The sequence below is a fragment of the Psammomys obesus genome, unplaced genomic scaffold (assembly GCF_907164565.1).
Source record: "Psammomys obesus unplaced genomic scaffold, mPsaObe1.curated_primary_1811, whole genome shotgun sequence".
Taxonomy (NCBI): Eukaryota; Metazoa; Chordata; class Mammalia; order Rodentia; family Muridae; genus Psammomys; species Psammomys obesus.
In genome coordinates, this window is record NW_026590767.1 from 2,568,904 (window position 1) to 2,589,734 (window position 20,831).

The window sequence follows — 20,831 nt, forward strand, 5'->3', positions numbered from 1 at the left end:
TTTTTTTTTTTTCCATTAAAATGGGTTATTTTATAGTTGGGCACATGGCTTTAAAGCCCACACTTGGTAAACAGTGACTGGCCAATCTCTATGTCCAGGGTAGCCTGGTCTACATACTGAGTTCCAGGACAGACAAGGCTACTTAGAAAGACCCTGTCTCAAAAACAAAACAAAACAAAAGAAAAATGGTTTTAGGTGTTTGGTTTTACTTCACTGGGATAGATGTACAATGTCAGATTTTAAAGTCAAGTACTGAATCTGTGTGTAAAGTGTGCCGATTGGGTGTGGGGATATACATATATCTGTGTGCTTGCAATGTGTATTTATAATGGCGACACAGATGGTTACTTGTTCAGAAGTTATATATATATATCATGTTATGTACTATGTCATATTTATATTAGATAGACACTGGTATGTTTTCCATATATAGCCATTGCTCCCGTTCTGTGTGGGCTCCTGTCTAGGATTGGGCTCATAGTGCTAAACAAAATAAATAAGGCCTCTAATGCCGTAAGTTTACATTCCAGATGGAAAGACAAACAGTACTGAAACAAACCATTAACTCAGTGGAAACTTTCAGATAGTGAGAAGTTGGTGTGTGCTAGGAAGTCAAAGCAATCAATACCTGTAAAACTAGGTTGGGGTCAAGGCAGAAGGAGACAGTACGTGGGATGCTTGCCACACTGCTCTCATCCAGGTTAAAGAAAATGTGGGCAGTTTGGGACCTTCATGAGACGAGCCTCCACCACTAGGCCTTTTATACTGTGTCATTTTCTCCCTGTCTCAGGGTCTTCATGGGCCTTTTATTCCATAAGACACTGACCACTACCTGAAGCAGGGCTTGAATTAAAGGGTCAGAGACATTAAAGAGATATTTTGGGTAAAAATGAAGAGGATCAGAGAGACTGAAAGCTAGGATGGAGGCTAGATGGAAGCCACCAAAACAGAGCGGATGAGAATGGGAAGTCTGACAGATCAGGAGGGAGAGGTGGGAGGAGGGTCAGGTTCAAGGGGCTCATTCTTAGAGGTGGAAGAAAGAAGATGTTAGAGTTGGGTTGGGGAGAGTAATGTTGCCTTTCTTCCTTCAGACTGGAGGACATCTATGGGTGCCCTTATGACTTTGTCGAAGTGTTTGATGGACATCAAGTTGCCTCACTCTCCATGGGCAAAGTCTGTGCTGGGGCAGAACTCACATTCCTCTCCTCTTCAAACTTCCTGACGGTGGTGTTTAAAAGTGACGCTATGATCACCAACACAGGCTTCTATGCGCTGTACAACACTGTTCAGCAAGATGAAAGGCAAAATGGTGGGTATCCTGACACCCACCTTGCAGGAAGTACATCTGGCGGTGACTTGTCCCATTTAGAGAGAAGATGCCTTTAAAACCTGACCTGAATTATATCACACTGGATGTATCCACCTCTGCTCCTGAGTGGCATCCACACTTACAGTCTTAGCCCTTACCCCTGCTCTGCTGCCCAAAGGTCACTGTCTCCCACTAAAACATCTAGAAACATATGACTGTGGTCTCCTGTCTCACACAGTGTGTGTGCCGATAGAGAATCCCACTGAGACCTTCCCTTCCCAAAGGAAGGAAAAGTGATGTGAAAGATTATTCTGGAACTGTCACAGAGTATATATAACTGTCAGTCTACTTCCTTCCGACTTGGTTAAACATACCCCACCCAGAACCTGGACCTCTCAGGTTCTGCAGCAGGAAGCAGGAGCATCCCAGAGCTCTCAGATGCTTGATGTAAATTATCCTCCAGCTGGGATACTTTTAAGAGCTTAAGAGACTCTGAAATACTGGGCTGGGAGATGGTTCAGTGGATCAAAAACCCCGAGTTTGGGAGGCAGAGACAGGAGAATTCCCACATGTTCACAAGCCTGCTAGACTGGTGGGAACTGGATACAGGGGTGAGGAAGAGATGAGTCCTCAAACAAGGCAAGGACCAACAACCAAGGCTGTCCTCTGACCACCACACATGTGCCCACACTCACACAAACTTACATACATACATAAAGAGAGAGATTCTAATTAATAGGCATTAATTGCTCTTCAGCAGTCATAAAACAAGACTGTTTTATCTCTAAGTAGATAAATATCTCTAAATGAAAACTATTTTTATCTCAGATCACGGGGCCACTCCTATGGTCCAACATGAAGAACAATTTTTTCAACATACAGATGATCCTAGACTATGAGGACAATGCCACATCCCAAGCACCTATTTTTCCATTTCTAGGTATGGCCTTGAGACTGGTGAATGGCAGCCACAGGTGTGAGGGCCGAGTAGAGATCTCCTACAATGGTACCTGGGGCACAGTGTGTGATGACAGCTGGGACCTGACAGATGCCAAGGTGGTGTGCCAGCAGCTCGGCTGTGGTAAGGCCGTGGCAGCCCCAGCTGAGAGCTACTTTGATAAAGGCGTGGGCCACATTGTGCTGGACGATGTGCAATGCATGGGGGACGAAGCCAAGGTGTGGCAATGCACACACCACGGATGGTTTTCCCACAACTGTGGGCACCATGAGGATGCCAGCGTGGTCTGTTCAGGTGAGTGGCATGGCTTGAGTCACATCTCCCGGAGAGAACCTTGCCAGCCCCCAGCCACTGGGAAGGAAGGTGTCAACACCAGCAGGCAAGCAGTTAGCAATGAGCGCTGGGCTTTGAGCCAATTTTTAAGTCAGTTTGCTTAGGAGTTAGTTTTCTATTTTAGATTCTGGCATCTGTAAAGTGCTTAAAGTCTTACCTGGATACTGAACTGCCATGGGCTACATCTGTGCGGGGGTCTTAGGTTATCTCCATGCATGGTCCTTGGTTGGAATAGCAGTCTCAGGAAAGACCCCTGTGCTCAGATTTTTTGGTTCTGTTGCTCTCCTTGTGGAGTTCCTGTCCTCTCCAGATCATACTGTTTCCCACTTCTTTCCTAAGATTCCCTGCACTCTGCCCAAAGGTTGCCCATAAGTCCCATTGCAATAGGAACAGGGACTGTCTCTGACCTGAACTGATTGGCCTACTCTTTAATTACCTCCCCCTGAGAGGGAGCAGCCTTACCAGGCCACAGAAGAAGACAACACAGCCACTCCTGATGAGACCTAATTGACTAGGACCAGAAGAAAGGAAAAGAAGACCTCCCCTACCAGTGGACTTGGGGAGGGGCATGCCTGCAGAGGGTGGAGGAAGGGAGGGATTGGGAGGGGAGGAGGGAGGGAACCACAGGGGGGATACAAAGTGAATAAAGTATAATTAATAAAGAATAAATAAATTTAAAAAAAGAAAAAAAAAAGAAAAGTATGGGCAAAGTACGTCAAACTAAAACAAAATTAAAATATTATTATCAGATAAGATAGACATCAGAGCCAAAACTTATGAGGCAAAGGGAATAGTTATAGTAATAAATGAATGATATAGAAATGCAAAAACAGAAGTCTTACCTGGAAACTAGCAATTACATAAGTGGTTAGTATTATCAGATATTGCAGACCTGGCATGCTTGGGCACTAGAGTCAATCCAACGCCCACCGAGTGTTCTGTGAATGCCAGACTGTATTCTACAGCCAGAGCATCTGAATGCTCCTCAACCCCCAAGGCTTCTGATGAAATAGAGACTACAGCATCTGTATTCAACTGATAAGCCTCCCAAGGGCATATCCAACACCACCTGCGGGGCCACGTTCTCTAAGTATTGCCTGGCTGAGGTCCTGGGTGAGAGGCCCAGTTCATCTGTCACAGAGGCTCTGCTGGCACAGTGACTGGCCAAAACCGAACAGGAACCATGCCCATGCTGCACCTGGACTGCCAGGGCATCATGTGACCCCTCCCTCTAGCTCACTATCCCTTCACTAGCCTGGATGAGTTTTAATTCTGCTTCCCCAACAACCCAGAGCACGTCTGGTTCTGAACAAAGTGCCTGGTTTTTCTGGAGAGTTATGTGGCTGCCTCATTTAGTCTGTCTTTTACTGTCACATCTGTCTTTGAATAGGTATTGATGCACCAAGCGGAGGACCGGCAGGTATTGTCTGTTAATACATTTGGTCAGTTGCCAGGGCCTCCATGGGTGGGAATCCCAGGGAGCATTCTAGCTCTGAGGCTGGAGAGAACCGCCTGGTTAGATGCTCTCTTTCTAATTAACAAAAGCAGTAACGCCCGTGACTGATGGCAATGTGGTGGGGATGGACTGCTGCAGAGGGCGAGAAGATAAGAGGGATAAAGGGCAGGTTCAGATTCCGGGGGTTGAAATCTCTTGGCTGCTGGTTCAGCAGAGACGGTACCAGGTGCTGGCAGTGATGAGAGTATGGCGAGATTCCAGATAGAGCAAGGAACTAGAAGTTCCAGGGATGCATGTTGTGGGCCCCGTCCATACTTGAGAGGTGCAAACGCGCATGCTCCCTAAGAGTCAGGGCCAATGCAGCCACTTTTGATGAGAACTGATAGACTAAGATCAGAAAGAAGAGGAGAACCTCCCCTATCAGTGCACTTGGGGAGTGGCATGCATGCAGAAAGGGGAGGGAGGGTGGGATCGGGAGGGGAGGAGGGAGGGGCTTATGGGGGGATACAAAATGAATAAAGTGTAATTAATAAAAAAATTAAAAAAAAAGAGTCAGGGCCATCTCTGTTCACTGGGCACAGGGGAGTGATTGCTTCAATAGTCTTCAGTATTTTAAGAAAAAATTAAATTTGGATACAAATTCTTGGCCATGACCTTTTTCCTTTTTTTTTTTTTTTCTGTGCATTTTCAGACTCTGCTGGTGACATCACGACAGGTACTGCAGCTTTGCAGAAACTCTTCTTGAATGTGCTTCTCTTTCTAGTTTAACTCCTCCTGTATCTGGTGGATGCCATTTCTTCTTTTAATATGTCAGAAGCTGCCGCACAGGGAGTCTATAGATAATCCCACACCAAGTGCAAGAGTTCCAATTATGCTATCTGGATAATTAAGCTTGGTCTTGATGTCAGCTCCAACTTGTATATAATTATTAAAAGATGAGCTTTAGCACATTCAAACTTTAAAGAACTCATCTTGAGCAGATAGCCATTTTGAATTGAGCAGCTGCAAGCTGGAGTTGTTTGGGGCTTCACCAAGAGGGCAGGCTTTGATAGGGCAAACTTGGAGGTAAGACAAACGTCTGCTTGGTGAAAGGGTGCCAGCATTTTCCTTTGGATCACTAAAGTTGGACAGTCCTAGTTAGGGGTGAGTTGGCAGTTTCTAATTGGTCATGAGAATTTCTACTGAGTTGATTTTGGTTTGTTTATGTAGGAACTAAGCTCCTAGATCAGTTGAATGCCCTCCCAATTATTTCTTTTAATAAAGTCAGTTTTGGATCCTCAACATTCCTAATGCTGAGACCTTCTAATACAGTTGCTCATGACTCCCTGTAACTTTGCTACTGTTATGAACTGCAATAAATATCTGATGTGCAGGATATCTGATACGCGGCCACTGTTGGCGGGTCTTGACCTATAGGCTGAAAAGCATTGCCCTAGTGTGAGCTGTTCTACAGCACAGCATAGGAAGAAAGGCTATCTTGGTTAGTATTGTCTTTGTATCTTCACCCCATTGGGTTTGCACAAGTAAACCTACCTGTGCACCTGAGTTCATACAGCCTATTTAGTTCTAGATGCCATCATTTCTCAAAGTGAATGATCTTCATCTGTCGAAGTTGGTGCTGATGCTGGCATGTAGCTCAGATGGAAGAGTGCTCATCCAGCACATAGGAAGCCCTGGTTCAGTCACTAGCATTGCATGATGGTGCATGCCTATAATCCCAGCTCCCAGGACGTGAGGGCTGGATGATCTCAGGAGTTGAAGGTCATCTCCAGCTATATAGTCAGCCTGAGCTACTCTAGCCCTGTTTCAAAGAAAGTGTCATTTCCCCTTGTCACCACCCTCTGGCTGGAGGCGTGGCTCATCCTTTAATAGTACTTGTAGTTCTTGTGAAGGACCTGAGTTCAATTCTCAACACCTGTTTCAGGCAGCTCACAATTGCCTCTAACTTCAATTCCAAGGGACCCAATGCGCTCTTCTATTCACCAAAGGCACACACACACTTAATCAAAACAAAAAGAGTAACTTTCCCCTACTTTCTTTTTATGGTTTTCCAAGGCAGGGTTTCTCTGTGTAGCTCTAGCTGTTCTGGATCTAGCTCTGTAGACTAGGCTGGCCTTGAACTCACAGAGACCCGCCAGCCTCTGCCTCCCAAGTGCTGGGATTAAAGGCCTGCACCACCACTGCCAGGCTTCCCTACTTTTTGATGGTATTGTAGTTTTTCTTCAGACTCTTCAGCTCATACTACCAGCCTCACATTTGAGATCCTGTCCTCAGCCTTGCCAGTGCTGGGTTTAGAGGTGTGCACCCCAAACACTCAGCTTGTTTTCTTTACTTCTGCTTTCTTGCATCTCCTCTTCACATTGAAGAAAAAAAAAAGAAAAGCAAAAAGCATTAGAGATCATTGTCTCCTCATGGGATTTCCTTACTTTTTTGCAGACGAAAGTTTCCATTGCGGTGGTTTGCTCACAAATAGTTCAGGCTCCTTCTCCAGCCCTTGGTATCCTAAAAAATATCCCACAAATGTGGTATGTGTCTGGGACATACAAGTGGACACCAACGCTCACATCAGACTCTCCTTTGAAGTGGTCAAGTGAGTAAATATTTTCTGCATATATAATATCATTACTTGACTATTTATACATCAGGTTTGCTACCTCTTTGTTGGGCATAATAGCGTTGTTGCACACATGGATTCATAATGGCTGAAATTTCATGCACAAGACCTGAACAAAATGAAGCCAGCCAAAATGCCAGCATGGATAATGAAGGGTTCCTAAAGAACTTGTCCCTGTCTGAGGAATTATTGGCAGTTGATGGCTACTGGGAGAGAGAGAGAGAGATTTTTCTTCAAGGATGCAGGCACTGAGAGTCTACCCATGCCCCAGTAGATGGTCCCATACCCATTCACACACAGAGAGCACTGAATGGATTCAGTGGGTAGAAAATTTATTTTAAAAAATGGGCGTGGTAGCATAGGCCTTTAATCCCAGCACTCCACAAACAAAGACAGGCAGATCTCAGTGAGTTCAAGGCCAGCCAGGTCTACACTGTGAGACCTGTCTCAAAATAAACCAGTAGGTAAAAATAAATAAAATTTAGAAACAGAAAGCATGTGAACATGGGATGAAAAGTTGAGGGGAGGGGAGCCAGGGAAGGAATCAGAAAGGAAGGAATTGTGGAGGTCTGGATGCCCACAGTACATGCATGTATAAATTACATAAACTACGGAAGAGCTATAACTCTCCTTAGAGTGCCTAATAATATTGATCAAATCTTAAGTTCACAAATCTCAGAAATGTAAGTCCTGTGAGTACAAGAAGAGGCATGCAACTCTCATATGATGACAATAGGTTGGGCTTAACCTACTTGTCCATCAGCAGAATATCCACTAAGCAGATTTCTGGTATAACCACATGTTACTGTCACAGACTAAGCGACTATTTTTACAGAATGAGATGCAAGAAAACAGGGGGTAACTGTCAAATCTGCCACCATTCGTATGAAAACTATCTGTTTCCTTACACTGAAAAAAAGGAACTGCTTCTGGGAAGGTGAATAAAGTGTGGGGATGAGTGGGGGGAAGCGGGAGATTTTACTTTTTGCTATAAGCCATCAATATCATGTAGATTATATTTCATGAGCTTATAGTGTGAATTGAAAAGATATTATTGAATTGGAACTTCAACAAATTAAAAGAAAATGAATAGTATTTTGTAGACTCTTTGATCTCAAATTGTTTTGGGTATTTTTTTTATTTGTCTTATTGGTATTTTGCTTGTATATTTTTGAGTACCATTTTTCTTGGCTTGTGTGTGGGTTTGTATGGGGGGTGTAGGTGTGTGAGAGAGATAGAGATTCTTATTTGTTGTTTGCTTGTTTATTTGTCATTTAAAGAAAGAAAAGAAAGGTCATGGAGTTGGGTGAGTGAGGAGGAGGGGGAAAGTGTGACCAGAACATATTATGTGAAAATAATTTTTAATACAAAAAAATTAGACTTACTTATAAGTGGATATTAGACATATAATATAGGATAATCCTACTAAAATCTGTACACCTAAAGAAGCTGATCAAGGAGGACCCTAGGTAAGATGCTCAATCCCCATTCAGAAAGGCAAAGAGGATGACATTGGAAGAGGGAGAAAACAGGGAACAGGACAGGAGCCTACTACATAGGGCCTCTGAAAGACTCTGCCCGGCAGGGTATCAAAGCAGATGCTGAGACTCATAGCCAAACTTTGGGCAGAGTGCAGGGAATCTTATGAAAGAAGGGGGAGATAGAAAGACATGGAAGGGACAGGTGCTCCACAAGGAGAGCAACAGGACCGAAAAATCTGAGCCCAGGGGTCTTTTCTGAGACTGATACTCCAAACAAGGGCCATGCATGGAGATAAGAACTCAGTGGCCTGCTCTTTGATCACTTCCCCCTGAGTGGGGAGCAGCCTTACCAGGCCACAGAGGAAGACAATGCAGCTAGTCCTGATGAGACCTGATAGGCTAGGGTTAGATGGAAAGGGGAGGAGGACCTCTGCTATCAGTGGGCTGCAGGGAGGGGAATGAGAAGAGAAGAGGGAGGGAGGGTGGGAGTCGCTGAGGGAGGGAGCTATGGCTGGGATACAAAGTGAATAAACTGTAATTAATATAAATAAATACATTATAAAAAACAACACACAAACAAAGAAATAGAAAGGGAGCTTTGCAGGTGCCAGTGGGATCAGCCCTTCTTCCAACCTGTAGGAAGAGTTACAGGTTTGCTGTGACTTTGCCTGACCCTTGCTGTAACCATCTGGAAAGTCACTTCTGGAGAAAAAGACCAAGAAAATAAGGCCTGAATGGTGTCATTTCATTCACAGGATGGAAAACTTCTATGGCTGTCCTTACGACTTCATTGAGATTTTTGATGGCCCACAGAGTGAATCATTTTCCCTGGGGAGATTCTGCTCAGAAACCACCCCGGTATTTACCTCTTCTTCAAGCCACATGAGTGTGGTGTTCCACAGTGATGAAATTGTCACCAACATCGGATTCCTTGCATCTTATGAGTCTCTGTTGCAAGACGAGAAAGACACTGGTAGGTCCTTTCATCATGTCAGTCACTGACCCTGCTTGCTGATGGCACTGACATCAGATGGACACTCAGTCACCGGGGTGCTAAGGATTTGAGAGTGATTCCCAAGCTCCTTGACAGTTATAGCTGCTCAAGTGTAAGCTGAAGAGACTGGCTGATATTGCTCTGGACTTAGATGCACACGTCTTCTGAGTTTAGAGGTCTATGAACTGTTAGGAGAAAGGGGACTCAGCTGGCCCCATGATAGAACCTGTTTTATCCACAACTGTGTTAATAATGAGTTCACAAATGGTAGAATGACAGTGTTTACAAGCTCAATATTATCACTTTACAAGGGGCTTTTGAGAGCTTTCCTTGAGTTTTATGAAATATAAAATTAACCCAAGGTGTGTGTGTTGGGGGAGGGTATTAAAAAAAACCTCTCCCTGGATCACATATCACATTTACATCAAGCTCAAGGTGTTCAGTAGCCAGCTTTAACCCATAAGGTGCGTTCTCCAATGTGAGGGCAGAGCCCTTGAAGCTAGCAGAGGCAGAGAACATGTACCCTTACCTTCAAGTTCTCATCAACAAAGGGGGGCCTCAGGGAGGTGACCCCGTTTGTCTACTCTTTCAGATGTGGCGCTCAGACTAGCCAGTGGCAGCCACCCATGTGAGGGCCATGTGGAGCTGCATTACAACGGCAGCTGGGGCACGGTGTGTGATGACAGCTGGGACCTGAGAGATGCCCAGGTGGTGTGCCAGCAGCTGGGCTGCGGTGGGGCGGTAGCAGCCACTGGCCGAGCACATTTTGAACGAGGCCGAGGCCCCATCGTCCTGGATGATGTGGAGTGCATGGGAACGGAGGCCAGACTGTGGCAGTGTCTGCACGGTGGCTGGTTTGCCCACAACTGTGGCCACCATGAGGATGCTGGTGTCATCTGCTCAGGTGGGCTGGGTTCTCAACCAGGTGGGTTAATGACTCTCCAGTTCTGGGAGCCTTCTGCCCCACCACACAGAAAGCAGGAAAGAAATCTAGGACAGTCCCCAGGCCACTGTTTCCAACATTACCTACCTCCCGCTCAAGGTGTGATTTTTCATAACCAATTCCTTTAACCTGGCTCTTTATTTGAGTTCTTTTTACAAGGAAGCCTCAAACTTTATCAGCTTAAACAGAGAGCCATGGTCCCGTGCTGATAACAGACCACACCTAAACACAAACACAATATCTTCATTACTGTATGATTTCTATGATAAAATGCCATGACTAAGATAATTTATAGGAGAGTATTTCATTTGGGGGGTCATGGTTCCAGAGGGTTAGAGTCCATGAGCATCACAGTGGGGAGCATGTCCACAGGCAGGTAGGCCTGGTGCTGGTGCAGTACCTGAGCGCTCACATCTTGATCCACACAGAGAAGCACATCAAGCTCACTGGAATTTCTTACACTTTTGAAACTTCAATGCCTGCCCCCAGGGACATACCTCCAAACCCCACACTTCCCAGTCCTTCCCAAACAGTTCCACCAGCTAGGGACAAAGCATTCGATATATGAGCCTGTGTGGGCTATTTTCACTCAAACCACCACACACAGTGAATATGAAATCATGTGAGAAATATTTCTAACAGGGCCTGCTTAAGAGCACTGGCTGCTCTTCCAAAAGATCCAGGTTCAGTTCCCAGCACCCACATGACAGCTACACAGCAAGGTCACCGCAAACCTGAGGCTAGCCTGGATATAGGATCTTATCTTTAAAATTGAACAACTGATTAATTAATTAAAGGTTAGAATTACAAAACCAAACCAACCAGCAAGAAAGATGCTTCATACAGGTTACTATCACTACGATCATAGTTTATTTAAAAAGAAAGAAAATTATATTCTAGTATTCATTGTCAGGACAGAATGGACCTAGGAATCTAGACACTTGGGTGGTGACTTGGGGGTCACGCTTAGATGTGTAGGTGGTATAATCTGGCTTTGGTTTCTTCCCCAAACAAGTGGTTCAAATAAGCAGGTTTACCTGCTTATTAAACCTGCAGGGTTTAATAGCCTGAAGAGAGGTGGTGGCGACTTTCTCCTTTTCTTGTGTCTTTCACAGGATCTCTGTCCTACGCAACACCATCATTTCCTGAGAGTGATATGATTTCAGGTAATGTCAGTTTTCTTGATTGATTGGCTGCGACTTGCATTGGCAAAGTCACACTGCAAAGTAGGGAAGAGGTTGAGAGGCCAAACCTCCTGTCTTTGACATCTCTTAATGGAGCAAATCTCTGAACTATCTCCGTTTCCTCCTCCAGAATAGTGATTTGGGTGGTGGCCTTGGCATCCTTGGGATATATCCTTGAGTGACTTTCCTTGTGAAAGAGGGAGAGGTTGGCGCAATACTTGGTGTGTGACAGAATGTGCTATGTAGACGTCAGCCATTATCTTCTGACCAGAAAACTGTGAGAATTTCCCTCTGCATACTCCTTTCTCCCTGGCGGAACTAAGAATGAAGAAGCCAAACCATTAACTTTTTCATTTGCTTCCATCTCTTTGGGGCCCAGTAGTTGCTATATTTCAAATTCAGTCAACTGCTCTTCAGGACATGCCTCAAAGAACGAAGTTCAACATGCAGGAAAAAATTGAGAGAATGACCCCCAAGCCTCCAGAGGAAGCACCAGTGTGGGTTATCCTGGTAGCGGAGGTCTTCAAAGGATGCTTTACTGATTTTTAACTGTATCTGTATCTGTATCTGTATCTGTATCTGGTTTTTTTTTTTTTTAATTTGTTAACCCCAGGCTCTGGTTTTATTTGGCTTATAAAGTAGTTTGTATTCATTGTGTGCACACTGATTGAGGGATGGAAGGACTACTCCTTACAGAGAAGAGTACCAGGAAAGAATGTGATTAGAAACTGTCTTTAGATAGCCCTGAAGGTAGAGAGCCCGCTGGAAATTGATGAAGAGTTGAAGATGCTTGACACTTAACAACAACGTTGTATAATTTTCTTATTTTGCTTTCTATCCATCTTTAGCATTGGTAGTGAAGCAGCCAGAAGGGCCCACATCAGCAGGTAACCTTCTTTTCTCTCCTCAGTTGCCTTTCCCTTTGTAGTGTTTGAGCCCAGATTCCAGCACTGCCGGAGGAGAAGCATCCTTGTTCAACACACTGTCTATTCCCACCCTCTTCCCCCAGCTCAGGCTGTCCCCATTGATGGATGCTGCTAGAGGGAGAACTTGAAATGTCTGACCCATCTAGAAAATCTGAGACTAGAAAATACTGCAAGAAGCAAGAATGATTTGCAGGGGGCTAGTGTGGAAGTTGGCTCCTGTTAAGACTCAGGATGCCATGCTGTCCCTACCCAGCCCTACCTAGGAACTGATCATGGCTGTCTTCTGACCTTTTCTTCTCTTCTGACACGACAGCCTTTGTTTCTGAGCCTCAGCATACAGTGACTGCCCTTCTTAGTCTCTGGAACACCTTGACACATGGGACACACTTGGTCCTGGTGTCTTACTGCTATCATCCCTTGATCAGCACACACACACACACACACACACACACACACACACAGAGAGAGAGAGAGAGAGAGAGAGAGAGAGAGAGAGAGAGAGAGACTACACACAACAGGTAGAGCATCTCCTCGTGAAAAATAAAATAAAATAAACTTTGTGAGTACCAGAAACCAATATTTGGAACTTGCAGCAAGAGGACCCAGGGTAAATTCCTGGTTCAGCTAGCCAAGGAACAATCATTTTTCTTTACCAAACACCATCTTGAACACACATTGAGTGGTACCAAGGACAAGACTTGAAATTATTTGAAATGAAATGAAGGGGGAGTGGGTTTGCCATCTTTACCATCAATTTATGACTCCCAGGAAATAGCTGATTTTTCTAGTAGCCTTTGAGGATGAACCCTCAAGGGGTTGTTCTTGAATTATCCACCAAGGTCTGGACCTGCGGCTGGTGAATGGGACAAGCAGGTGTGAAGGCCGAGTTGAAGTGCACCATGACAACACCTGGGGTACTGTGTGTGATGACAACTGGTCCATAGAGGATGCCCACGTGGTCTGCAGACAGCTTGGCTGTGGTCCAGCTTTATCGGCCCTGCCAGGCACCAGCTTCAGCCCTGGGTCGGGAAGCATCATCCTTGATGATGTCAACTGCACAGGAAAGGAGTCTTCCCTGGCACAGTGCCCTCACAGAGACTGGCACACCCACAACTGTGGGCACCAGGAAGATGCTGGTGTCATCTGTTCAGGTAAGGGAAGGCCTATCCTAGATCAGCCAAGCCTAAATGCTGGCACACCTAGAGCCAAGGTCAAGACAGTGGGTTTCTTTGCCAACACTGAAAACTATGCTTTCAATACTTACGGTGTCTGTTTTCAAACTACGTGTCTGAAAAGATTAACTAACCATAAAATAAAGAAAATAATAGTACTAGCCTCATAGGGTCGGTAGGAGTTAACAAGACAACCTGCATACAGTGTTTACAATGTTTAGTCGAGCATCTAAGAAATCATGAAGTCCACAAATTTGCTAGCTTGTTGCAATGTTTGTCACTAAGATTATTTCTGTCAGAATCACATTCCCAGGTTTTTAGGCAGGCGAAAGCCCACAGTAGAGGGGACAGCCAATGGTGCTTAAGAAGAATTGCTCACACCCACTTCCTTCAATTACAATTAAATGAAGACCATGTCCTTTAGGCCAATTCACCATCATGGTTACTAATATCTGCCATCTCCTATTTCCCTTCTCTCTGTAGATTCTGCAGCTAACGGACATCCAGGTATCTATGAATTCATGAATACTGTACTTCCTGCCTGGTGACCAGAGTCTAACAAAAGGGTTACCACACTGGGTTTCTCTCCTGAGTTTAAATCATTGGGACAATTCCCGGAGATCTAGACCGTTGTAGAAGATTTAGATCCAGGGCTGCTTCCCAGGCCCTAGGGCCACCCCAGGCACCCAGAGGAAAGGTGGTCTGGACACTAACATATTAATTAGTGTGTCATCCCTTCTACACATGAGCACCGTGTTTCAGCAGGAAACCACGATACCTGCTTTTGACCCAAAATGTTTATGCAACAGGGAGCTTAGCAGGTCAAGCAGTGCAGGTGGTCCTAGAGGCAGAGGAACCTGGGGCCAGGCCTCCTTCTCTATCTACAGCCTACACTTTGGACCCTGGATGAAACTGATGACCTGACATGAGGCCCTGACATGAGGCCACAGCTTCATGGTCCCAACATGAATCTAACCTCTCATTCTAATTTAGAATAATGAATACATGTTCACGAGACATTATCACATTTTAAGTGGAAACATTTTAAGGATATGAGATTGCAATCCCAGCACCCAGGGAGGCAGAGGCAGGCAGATCTCTGTGAGTTTCGAGGCCAGCCTGGTTTACAAAGGGAGTCCAGGACAGCCGAGGCTACATGGAGAAACCCGGTCTTGAACAACCAAATATATGTGTGTATGAGATTGCGTTTTGCTTACTTAGAATGTATTTGTGATGACTTTCCCTCCCCCATTCTTACCTGTACAGCCACTTCAGCTCCTGAGGAACATCTACATGGTTTCCATCCAATAGGTACTTCCCCTGCTCTTACAGTCTGTCAATCTCTGTTCTGAAGCTGTTTGTGACTAACAAAAAATGAAATAAGACAGCTCAGTAGGTAAGTGCTGGCCATGCAAGCACAAGGATCTGCTCAGTCCCCAGAACCCGGGCATGGTGGCACATCCTGGAGTCCCAGTTTAGGTCAAAGACCCAAATCTGAGATAGGCAGATCCTGGGAACTGCTGGCCAGCCAGTCAAGCCAAATCAGCCAGCCCCAGGTAAAAATAAAAGACCTTGTCTCCAAAACTTGAGGTAGATGGTATCCTGAAGAATAAACCTGGGATGACATCTAATCTAGTCTACACAGAGAGAGAGAGACAGACAGAGAGAACATTGTTCTCATGGCCCTGATGCTACATGACAAAGAAGCTCATTAAAGCTTGTGACATAGGCTTCTCCTACTGTGGGGTCTTCTTAAGGACAGAGCCAATTTACCTTCACCCCACCTCAACTGCAGCATCTGGTGTTCAAAGGCCGGTGTTCCACATTTCGCTCCGTGAACCCTTGAGAAGAGCCCTGCCCAGTCCTGAGGGCTCAGACACTGAGAACAGACTTTACCTGCTTTAGTTCGAGAGTATTTTCCTGGTTGATTCCCTGTTTTGCCTTGGGGGTGCTGCATCCCCTCTGATAAATACTTTACAGCTCTCTACATTCCAGTAATGCACAACTAGTCTTACTTTTTAAATTCCATCCTATCTGATGAACCAAGTTAGAAACACAGTCCGGATTCTCAGCATGCGGTTCGTCATTTTCAGTTTCTAGAAAGCCACTTTCTGAAGAAAAAAAAAGACCCTAAAAACAGTGAACACTGGGACTGGGCATGGTACAAATGCCTGGAAACCACAGCTGATTGGGAACCAAGCCAAGACTGAGGCATGTGCCAAGCCTGCCTGGAAGTGAGATCGAGGCTAGCCTAGGAAAATTAGTGAGACTCTTACCTCAAAAGAAATGGTAAAAAGAAGTCTAGGGAAACCGCTCCATGGGAGCACTGCATTTTTAGGTACATCTTCCTCAGTGCTAGTCTGTGACCTCCATTCCCATAACAAAACTGCCCAGGACAACAATCTAGCACAGATAGAAACATGTTAAATTTCCAGTACAGAAAGCAGTCATATGTGCACCTTTGTGTATTTGGTATCCCACATCATCACATCCCTTCATAGACTGATGCATGCTACCCGAACAGCAGGCTGCACACAAAGCTAGGATTCTCCAGCTTTATGTGCTATCTATCCCTTTGAGCTCTGAAGGACCCTCAACTGACTTGACCCTTGACTCCCGCAGATCTGCTGCTGGTGAGACTGGCTGGTGGGAGAAGCCACTGTGAGGGCCGCGTAGAAGTCTATTTCAATGGGACTTGGGGGTCTGTGTGTGATGATCTTTGGAGCATACAGGCCGCTCAAGTGGTATGTCAGCAACTGGGCTGTGGGGTGGCCCTGGCAGCCCCCAGGAGCAGTCTGTTTGGCGATGGGTCTGGCCCCATCTTCCTAGACGACGTGAGGTGCTTGGGCACAGAGACCAACCTGGGGCGCTGCCACCACCTCGGCCTGTCTGTGCACAACTGTGAGCACCATGAGGACGCGGGAGCCATCTGTACAGGTACCTGATCTCTGCTGGATGTTTATTCTCTTCCCAAGCAACAAACCAGGGAGATCAACAGGGAAGGACACAGGGGCCCTGCTGAGGCGAACTCGTCCTGGCTTTTGTACCCAGAGTCTCATGCCCTTCAAGCACACTGGACTCCAACAGCCAACAGCATTGGTCACCCTAGTGTCAGGAAATGAATGTCCATTATCCACTGTTACAGCCTTTTCCTCAGGTCTTACACACAGAAGTCCTATAAGAAATAATGTACCTGAAAGCCAGACTAGGGCCGTTAAACTCCTGGGAACAGTCTTTCTATGTATATCAAACTCCTAGGCCCTCATGATGAGATTTTAGACAGCTTCACTAGGCAAATACTTTCCTCATTGCGTTGCCCACGTTGGGACTTTCTTGCCACAAAGGGACAAATTTAGGTAAACACTCAAAAAGCTTGACCAAAGAATCCTCTAGAAGAGGAGAAGAAAGATTGTAGGAGTCAGAGGGGTCAGGACACCACAAGGAAACCCACAGAATTAACTAACCTGGCATCATAGGGGCTCACAGAGACTGAACCACCAACCAGGGAGCCTGCAGGGTCTGGCTTATGCTCTCTGCAGATACGTTCTGGTTGTGTAGATTGGTCTTCTTGTGGGACTCCTAACAGTACAAGCAGGGGCTGTCTCTTCCTCCTGGGTCACCTGATACAGCCTTAATATGAGGGGATGCTCCTATTCCCATTGCAACCTGATACACCATGTTTTGTTGATAACCCTCAGAGGCCTGCCCTTTTCTGAAGGGAAACAAAGGAGGAGTGGATTGTGAGGTGGGAGGTGGCGGGGGTGGGGGAGCTGGGAGGAGAGGAAGGAAGGAAAATTATGATTGGAATACAGTATATGAGAGAATAAATTTTTAAAAATTAAAAAAAATCAAAAAACCCACTAAGACCTTATTTTCTTATTAATTACCACTGCCTGATATACCTCATTCTCTACCTCCTATTGGGCCAGGCAGAGGTGAGGCTGCGAGATGGTGTCACGGTGAGGAGAGGCTGTGCCTCCGATCTTGTTTTGTTTATATCTGAAGAGTTAGTTTCATAGCCCTGGGGGATTACAAAGTCTAAGTTAAAATGGCAGCACGTGTCCATTTCCTATTTTGTGGCCACAAATCCCCTAAGCGCCACCTGCCAGGAAGGGCAAAAGGTATGTCCAGTGAGTATTAGTAATTCAGGTGAGGGCAAGGTGGTTCAGAGGCATAATCTGCGTGGACTGGCTCCTTCACATATGATCACACCACCTGTGTGCCCATCACATGGGCATGATGAGGATTGGTGCCCACTTGGTGCGTGGTATTTTATTGGGTGAACCTCTGCTGATGTGAATGCTTCTGCGTTTATTCTTTCAGCTGTTGGTGTTGCCTCGGCTTTGGCAGAAGTGGCTCCCAGAGTTGGTAATATTCTCATTGCTTTTCTCACTACTTCCTCATTATTGGATCTTTGTAGGGACCTTCCCAAGTTTATAGCCTATACTATTGCTGGCTACCTAGAGCTCAGCCTCCCTCTGATGACAAAGGAGAAGGTGACACAGAGGGGTTCCTTGCACCAGGGACAAGCTTATTCTAAAAGAAAAAGATGAAACTTGAGTTTGACATATTTCATACCAATGCCTAATGCGAGTTCTTGACTTGGATCCAAGGATATGATTATCATTGTAATAACTGTAACATATTTTTAGCCTGGAGATAAGAAATCAGAATCAGCCAGAGAAAACAGCTCAGTGAACTTAGAGTCATTAATTTGATATAGTCCTGTGGGACCTAGAGGCAGGAAGCTAGAGTTCCTATAGTTCTGAGATTTAGAGGAATAGTATTAAGAGCTAAGGAAAGGCCCACCAAGATGCCATGGTACCCCAGGACTAACCTCTGAGTCTTCCTCAGACCAGCTCATGATCAGGTTGGTGGATGGAAAGAACCGATGTGAAGGGCGAGTGGAAGTCCATCACAATGGCACATGGGGCACTGTTTGTGATGACCTTTGGGACATCGAGGATGCCAAGGTGGTATGCCGGCAGCTGGACTGCGGGGAGGGTGTCAGCGCCCTTGGGAGTGGCCATTTTGGAGAGGGCGTGGGGAACATCTTCCTGGATGACGTGAAGTGCCAGGGCACTGAGACCTCGCTAGGCCACTGCCACCACCAAGGATTGTCTGTCCACAACTGTGGCCACCATGAAGACGCTGGTGTTATCTGCTCAGGTACTCGCTGCTGACTTTGTCAGTGATTCTTGGTGAGGGTACTGGAAATTAACTTGGGGACCTTTGGCTCCTGTTGGGGTCTGCTGATTTTGCCCAGAGCCCTGTCTCGACATTCCAAGGCTTGCTGGGGCAGCTGTACTTGATGTGCAGTATAACAACACCCACTGCCCACCCCGCCCTTGCTTCTGGAAGGCCAATCTGTCACTCCTAGCCTCCCTCAGTACGCCATGCTTGACATGACACCCACGAGTTCCCCTCAGAGCCTGCAACTGTACCTTCGTTAAGGACTCTCAAGGTCTTCTGTCCACTTATCACTACAGTCATGGCATTTCCTCAGACTGTCCGCTTTGAGCTCTAGGGCTGGCTTTTGGTACTGGTCTTGAGACGTCTATGAACACAACACAGTTTCTCTTTCTTAGTTTAAACTGTTTCCTCTTAGCTTCTCATTTGGGATGGTTTCCTGTTGTTTTGTTGTTTGTTTCTTTGTTTAATTCAGCAAAGTTTATGGATTATGTTTTCTTTAGCTCTGTCCCAACATAAAGTAAAATAGAGAAAAAGAAATCAGACGAAATGAAAATAACCCTGGATAGGGCAGAGACTAGGCTAAGAGAATTTAAGTCATGCATCTATTTACTTTATATATATATATATGTATGTATATTTCTTCTTAGGTTTTATTTATCCTTTGACAATTTCAATCAATGTGTCTTGATCACATCCATCCCCAATCCCCTCCTCCTACTTTCCATGAATACCTGGATTCTACCCACATGCCCCCTCTCTCCTTTCATGTTCTTTCCTTTCTGCTTTCTTTTTTTTTTTTTTTCTAATTCACTGAGTCCAATTAATGCTGCCTGCTGGTCTATCGGCTGAGCTCGTCAGCTTCATCTTGTGCAGATAACCATAACGGCAGTGAGTCATGACAGTCACAGCCATATCATGCCCTAAGACATGGTCCCCCGCCATCTTTCAGCTCCTACATTCTTTTGTCCCCTCTCTCTCATTGTTCCCTGAGCCTTGAGGGAGTTGGCATAAATGTCTAATTTAGACCTGAGCACTCAATAAACACTTATTCTTAGTGCTTTGACCTCTTAAGAGTCTCTGTGCTGACTGCTCGCTTAATGTGTATTTCATGAGCATGCTCCGTGAAGCCGGCAGAGCTCTATCTAGGCACTGAGGATGTGGTTACTAAACCCAAAAGCATTTGTTCCCGTGTCTCCGAAGGACGGCCACAATTACATATGCAGTTCCGCTATAATAGGATGTGAGCAAACAAGAATGAAGAGTGAATCTAGGGCGACACTATGCTTCATTATTGTAAGGAATTGTTTCCTTCCAGTGTTCAGACAGCTTGGCATCGTTTTGCAATCCTAGTTTTGCCTACCTGAGAAGTTAGTATTATCAATTTAAGGGTCGAATTAAGAAGGTGCCTAGAAATTTGCCACTCAGCAGAACACATCCTTTTCACTGCACCAGAGATGCGGCCTTTCTGCCCCTCTCAGAGAAACGAACTGCCCCCTAGGCAATGAGCATTTCCCACTTCCTGCCTTCATACATCCCTATCTCTGTTTCAGTCTTAGTCAAACAAAACACAACACAACAACAGACCCTGTTCTTTGAATTAGTTTCACATCCCAGAAGCTGTTTATATGGAATTTTAATTTATTTCATGTTTCCACTTTTTAAATAAAAAATGATCTCCCTAAGTTTCTGTTTGTTTTTCCATTTCAGCATCAGCGACAGAAATGACAACATCACCCGGTAGTACTTCTTTCTTTACCGTTTTCTCTGAGTCAGATGCGTACAGGTTGCCTCACCTGTGATTAAGGTTCCAATTTGTGTATCATATGAAGTGACACGCTGTGACTTGGCGGAGTGCTTGGGTAACGTGTTAACGAAGCCCTAGCACGGGGCGTGTAATCACACACCTATAAGCCCGGCACCCAGGAAGTAAAGGCAGGGAGATTAAAAGTTCATTGGCTAAAACTGAATTTAAGGATATTCCAGACTACATGAGACCCTGTCCAAAGGGTTATATGTAAAAAGGGAAACTGTACCTAAGTTTATATCAGAGTAACATAATGTGTTTCTTCAATCGTTAATGGAAGGAGTAAACTGCACTAGAGTGATTCTCTCCATTGCAGTACAGTGTGTCTGCTTTGTCCCCTTTCTCATGTGTATGTGAGCATGCAGGCCTGTGTGTGTGTGTGTGTGTGTGTGTGTCAGGGATATATATATATATATATATATATATATATATATATATATATATATATATATATATATATATAT

At 45.2% G+C, this 20,831-nt stretch overlaps 1 protein-coding gene across 1 annotated transcript in view; it reads left to right on the forward strand.

Annotated features, from left to right (window-relative positions):
• Positions 1-20,831, forward strand: part of Dmbt1 (deleted in malignant brain tumors 1) — a 98,502-nt gene that overhangs the window by 48,687 nt on the left and 28,984 nt on the right. The window contains exons 14-28 of the mRNA XM_055608849.1: positions 1,092-1,309; positions 2,250-2,561; positions 3,991-4,020; positions 6,493-6,646; positions 8,907-9,124; positions 9,738-10,049; positions 11,204-11,254; positions 12,121-12,159; positions 13,038-13,349; positions 13,854-13,877; positions 14,637-14,681; positions 15,993-16,307; positions 17,694-17,738; positions 18,225-18,539; positions 20,271-20,331. Coding sequence (XP_055464824.1) covers positions 1,092-1,309; positions 2,250-2,561; positions 3,991-4,020; positions 6,493-6,646; positions 8,907-9,124; positions 9,738-10,049; positions 11,204-11,254; positions 12,121-12,159; positions 13,038-13,349; positions 13,854-13,877; positions 14,637-14,681; positions 15,993-16,307; positions 17,694-17,738; positions 18,225-18,539; positions 20,271-20,331 — 2,451 coding nt within the window. The remainder of the gene's footprint in view (positions 1-1,091; positions 1,310-2,249; positions 2,562-3,990; positions 4,021-6,492; positions 6,647-8,906; positions 9,125-9,737; positions 10,050-11,203; positions 11,255-12,120; positions 12,160-13,037; positions 13,350-13,853; positions 13,878-14,636; positions 14,682-15,992; positions 16,308-17,693; positions 17,739-18,224; positions 18,540-20,270; positions 20,332-20,831) is intronic.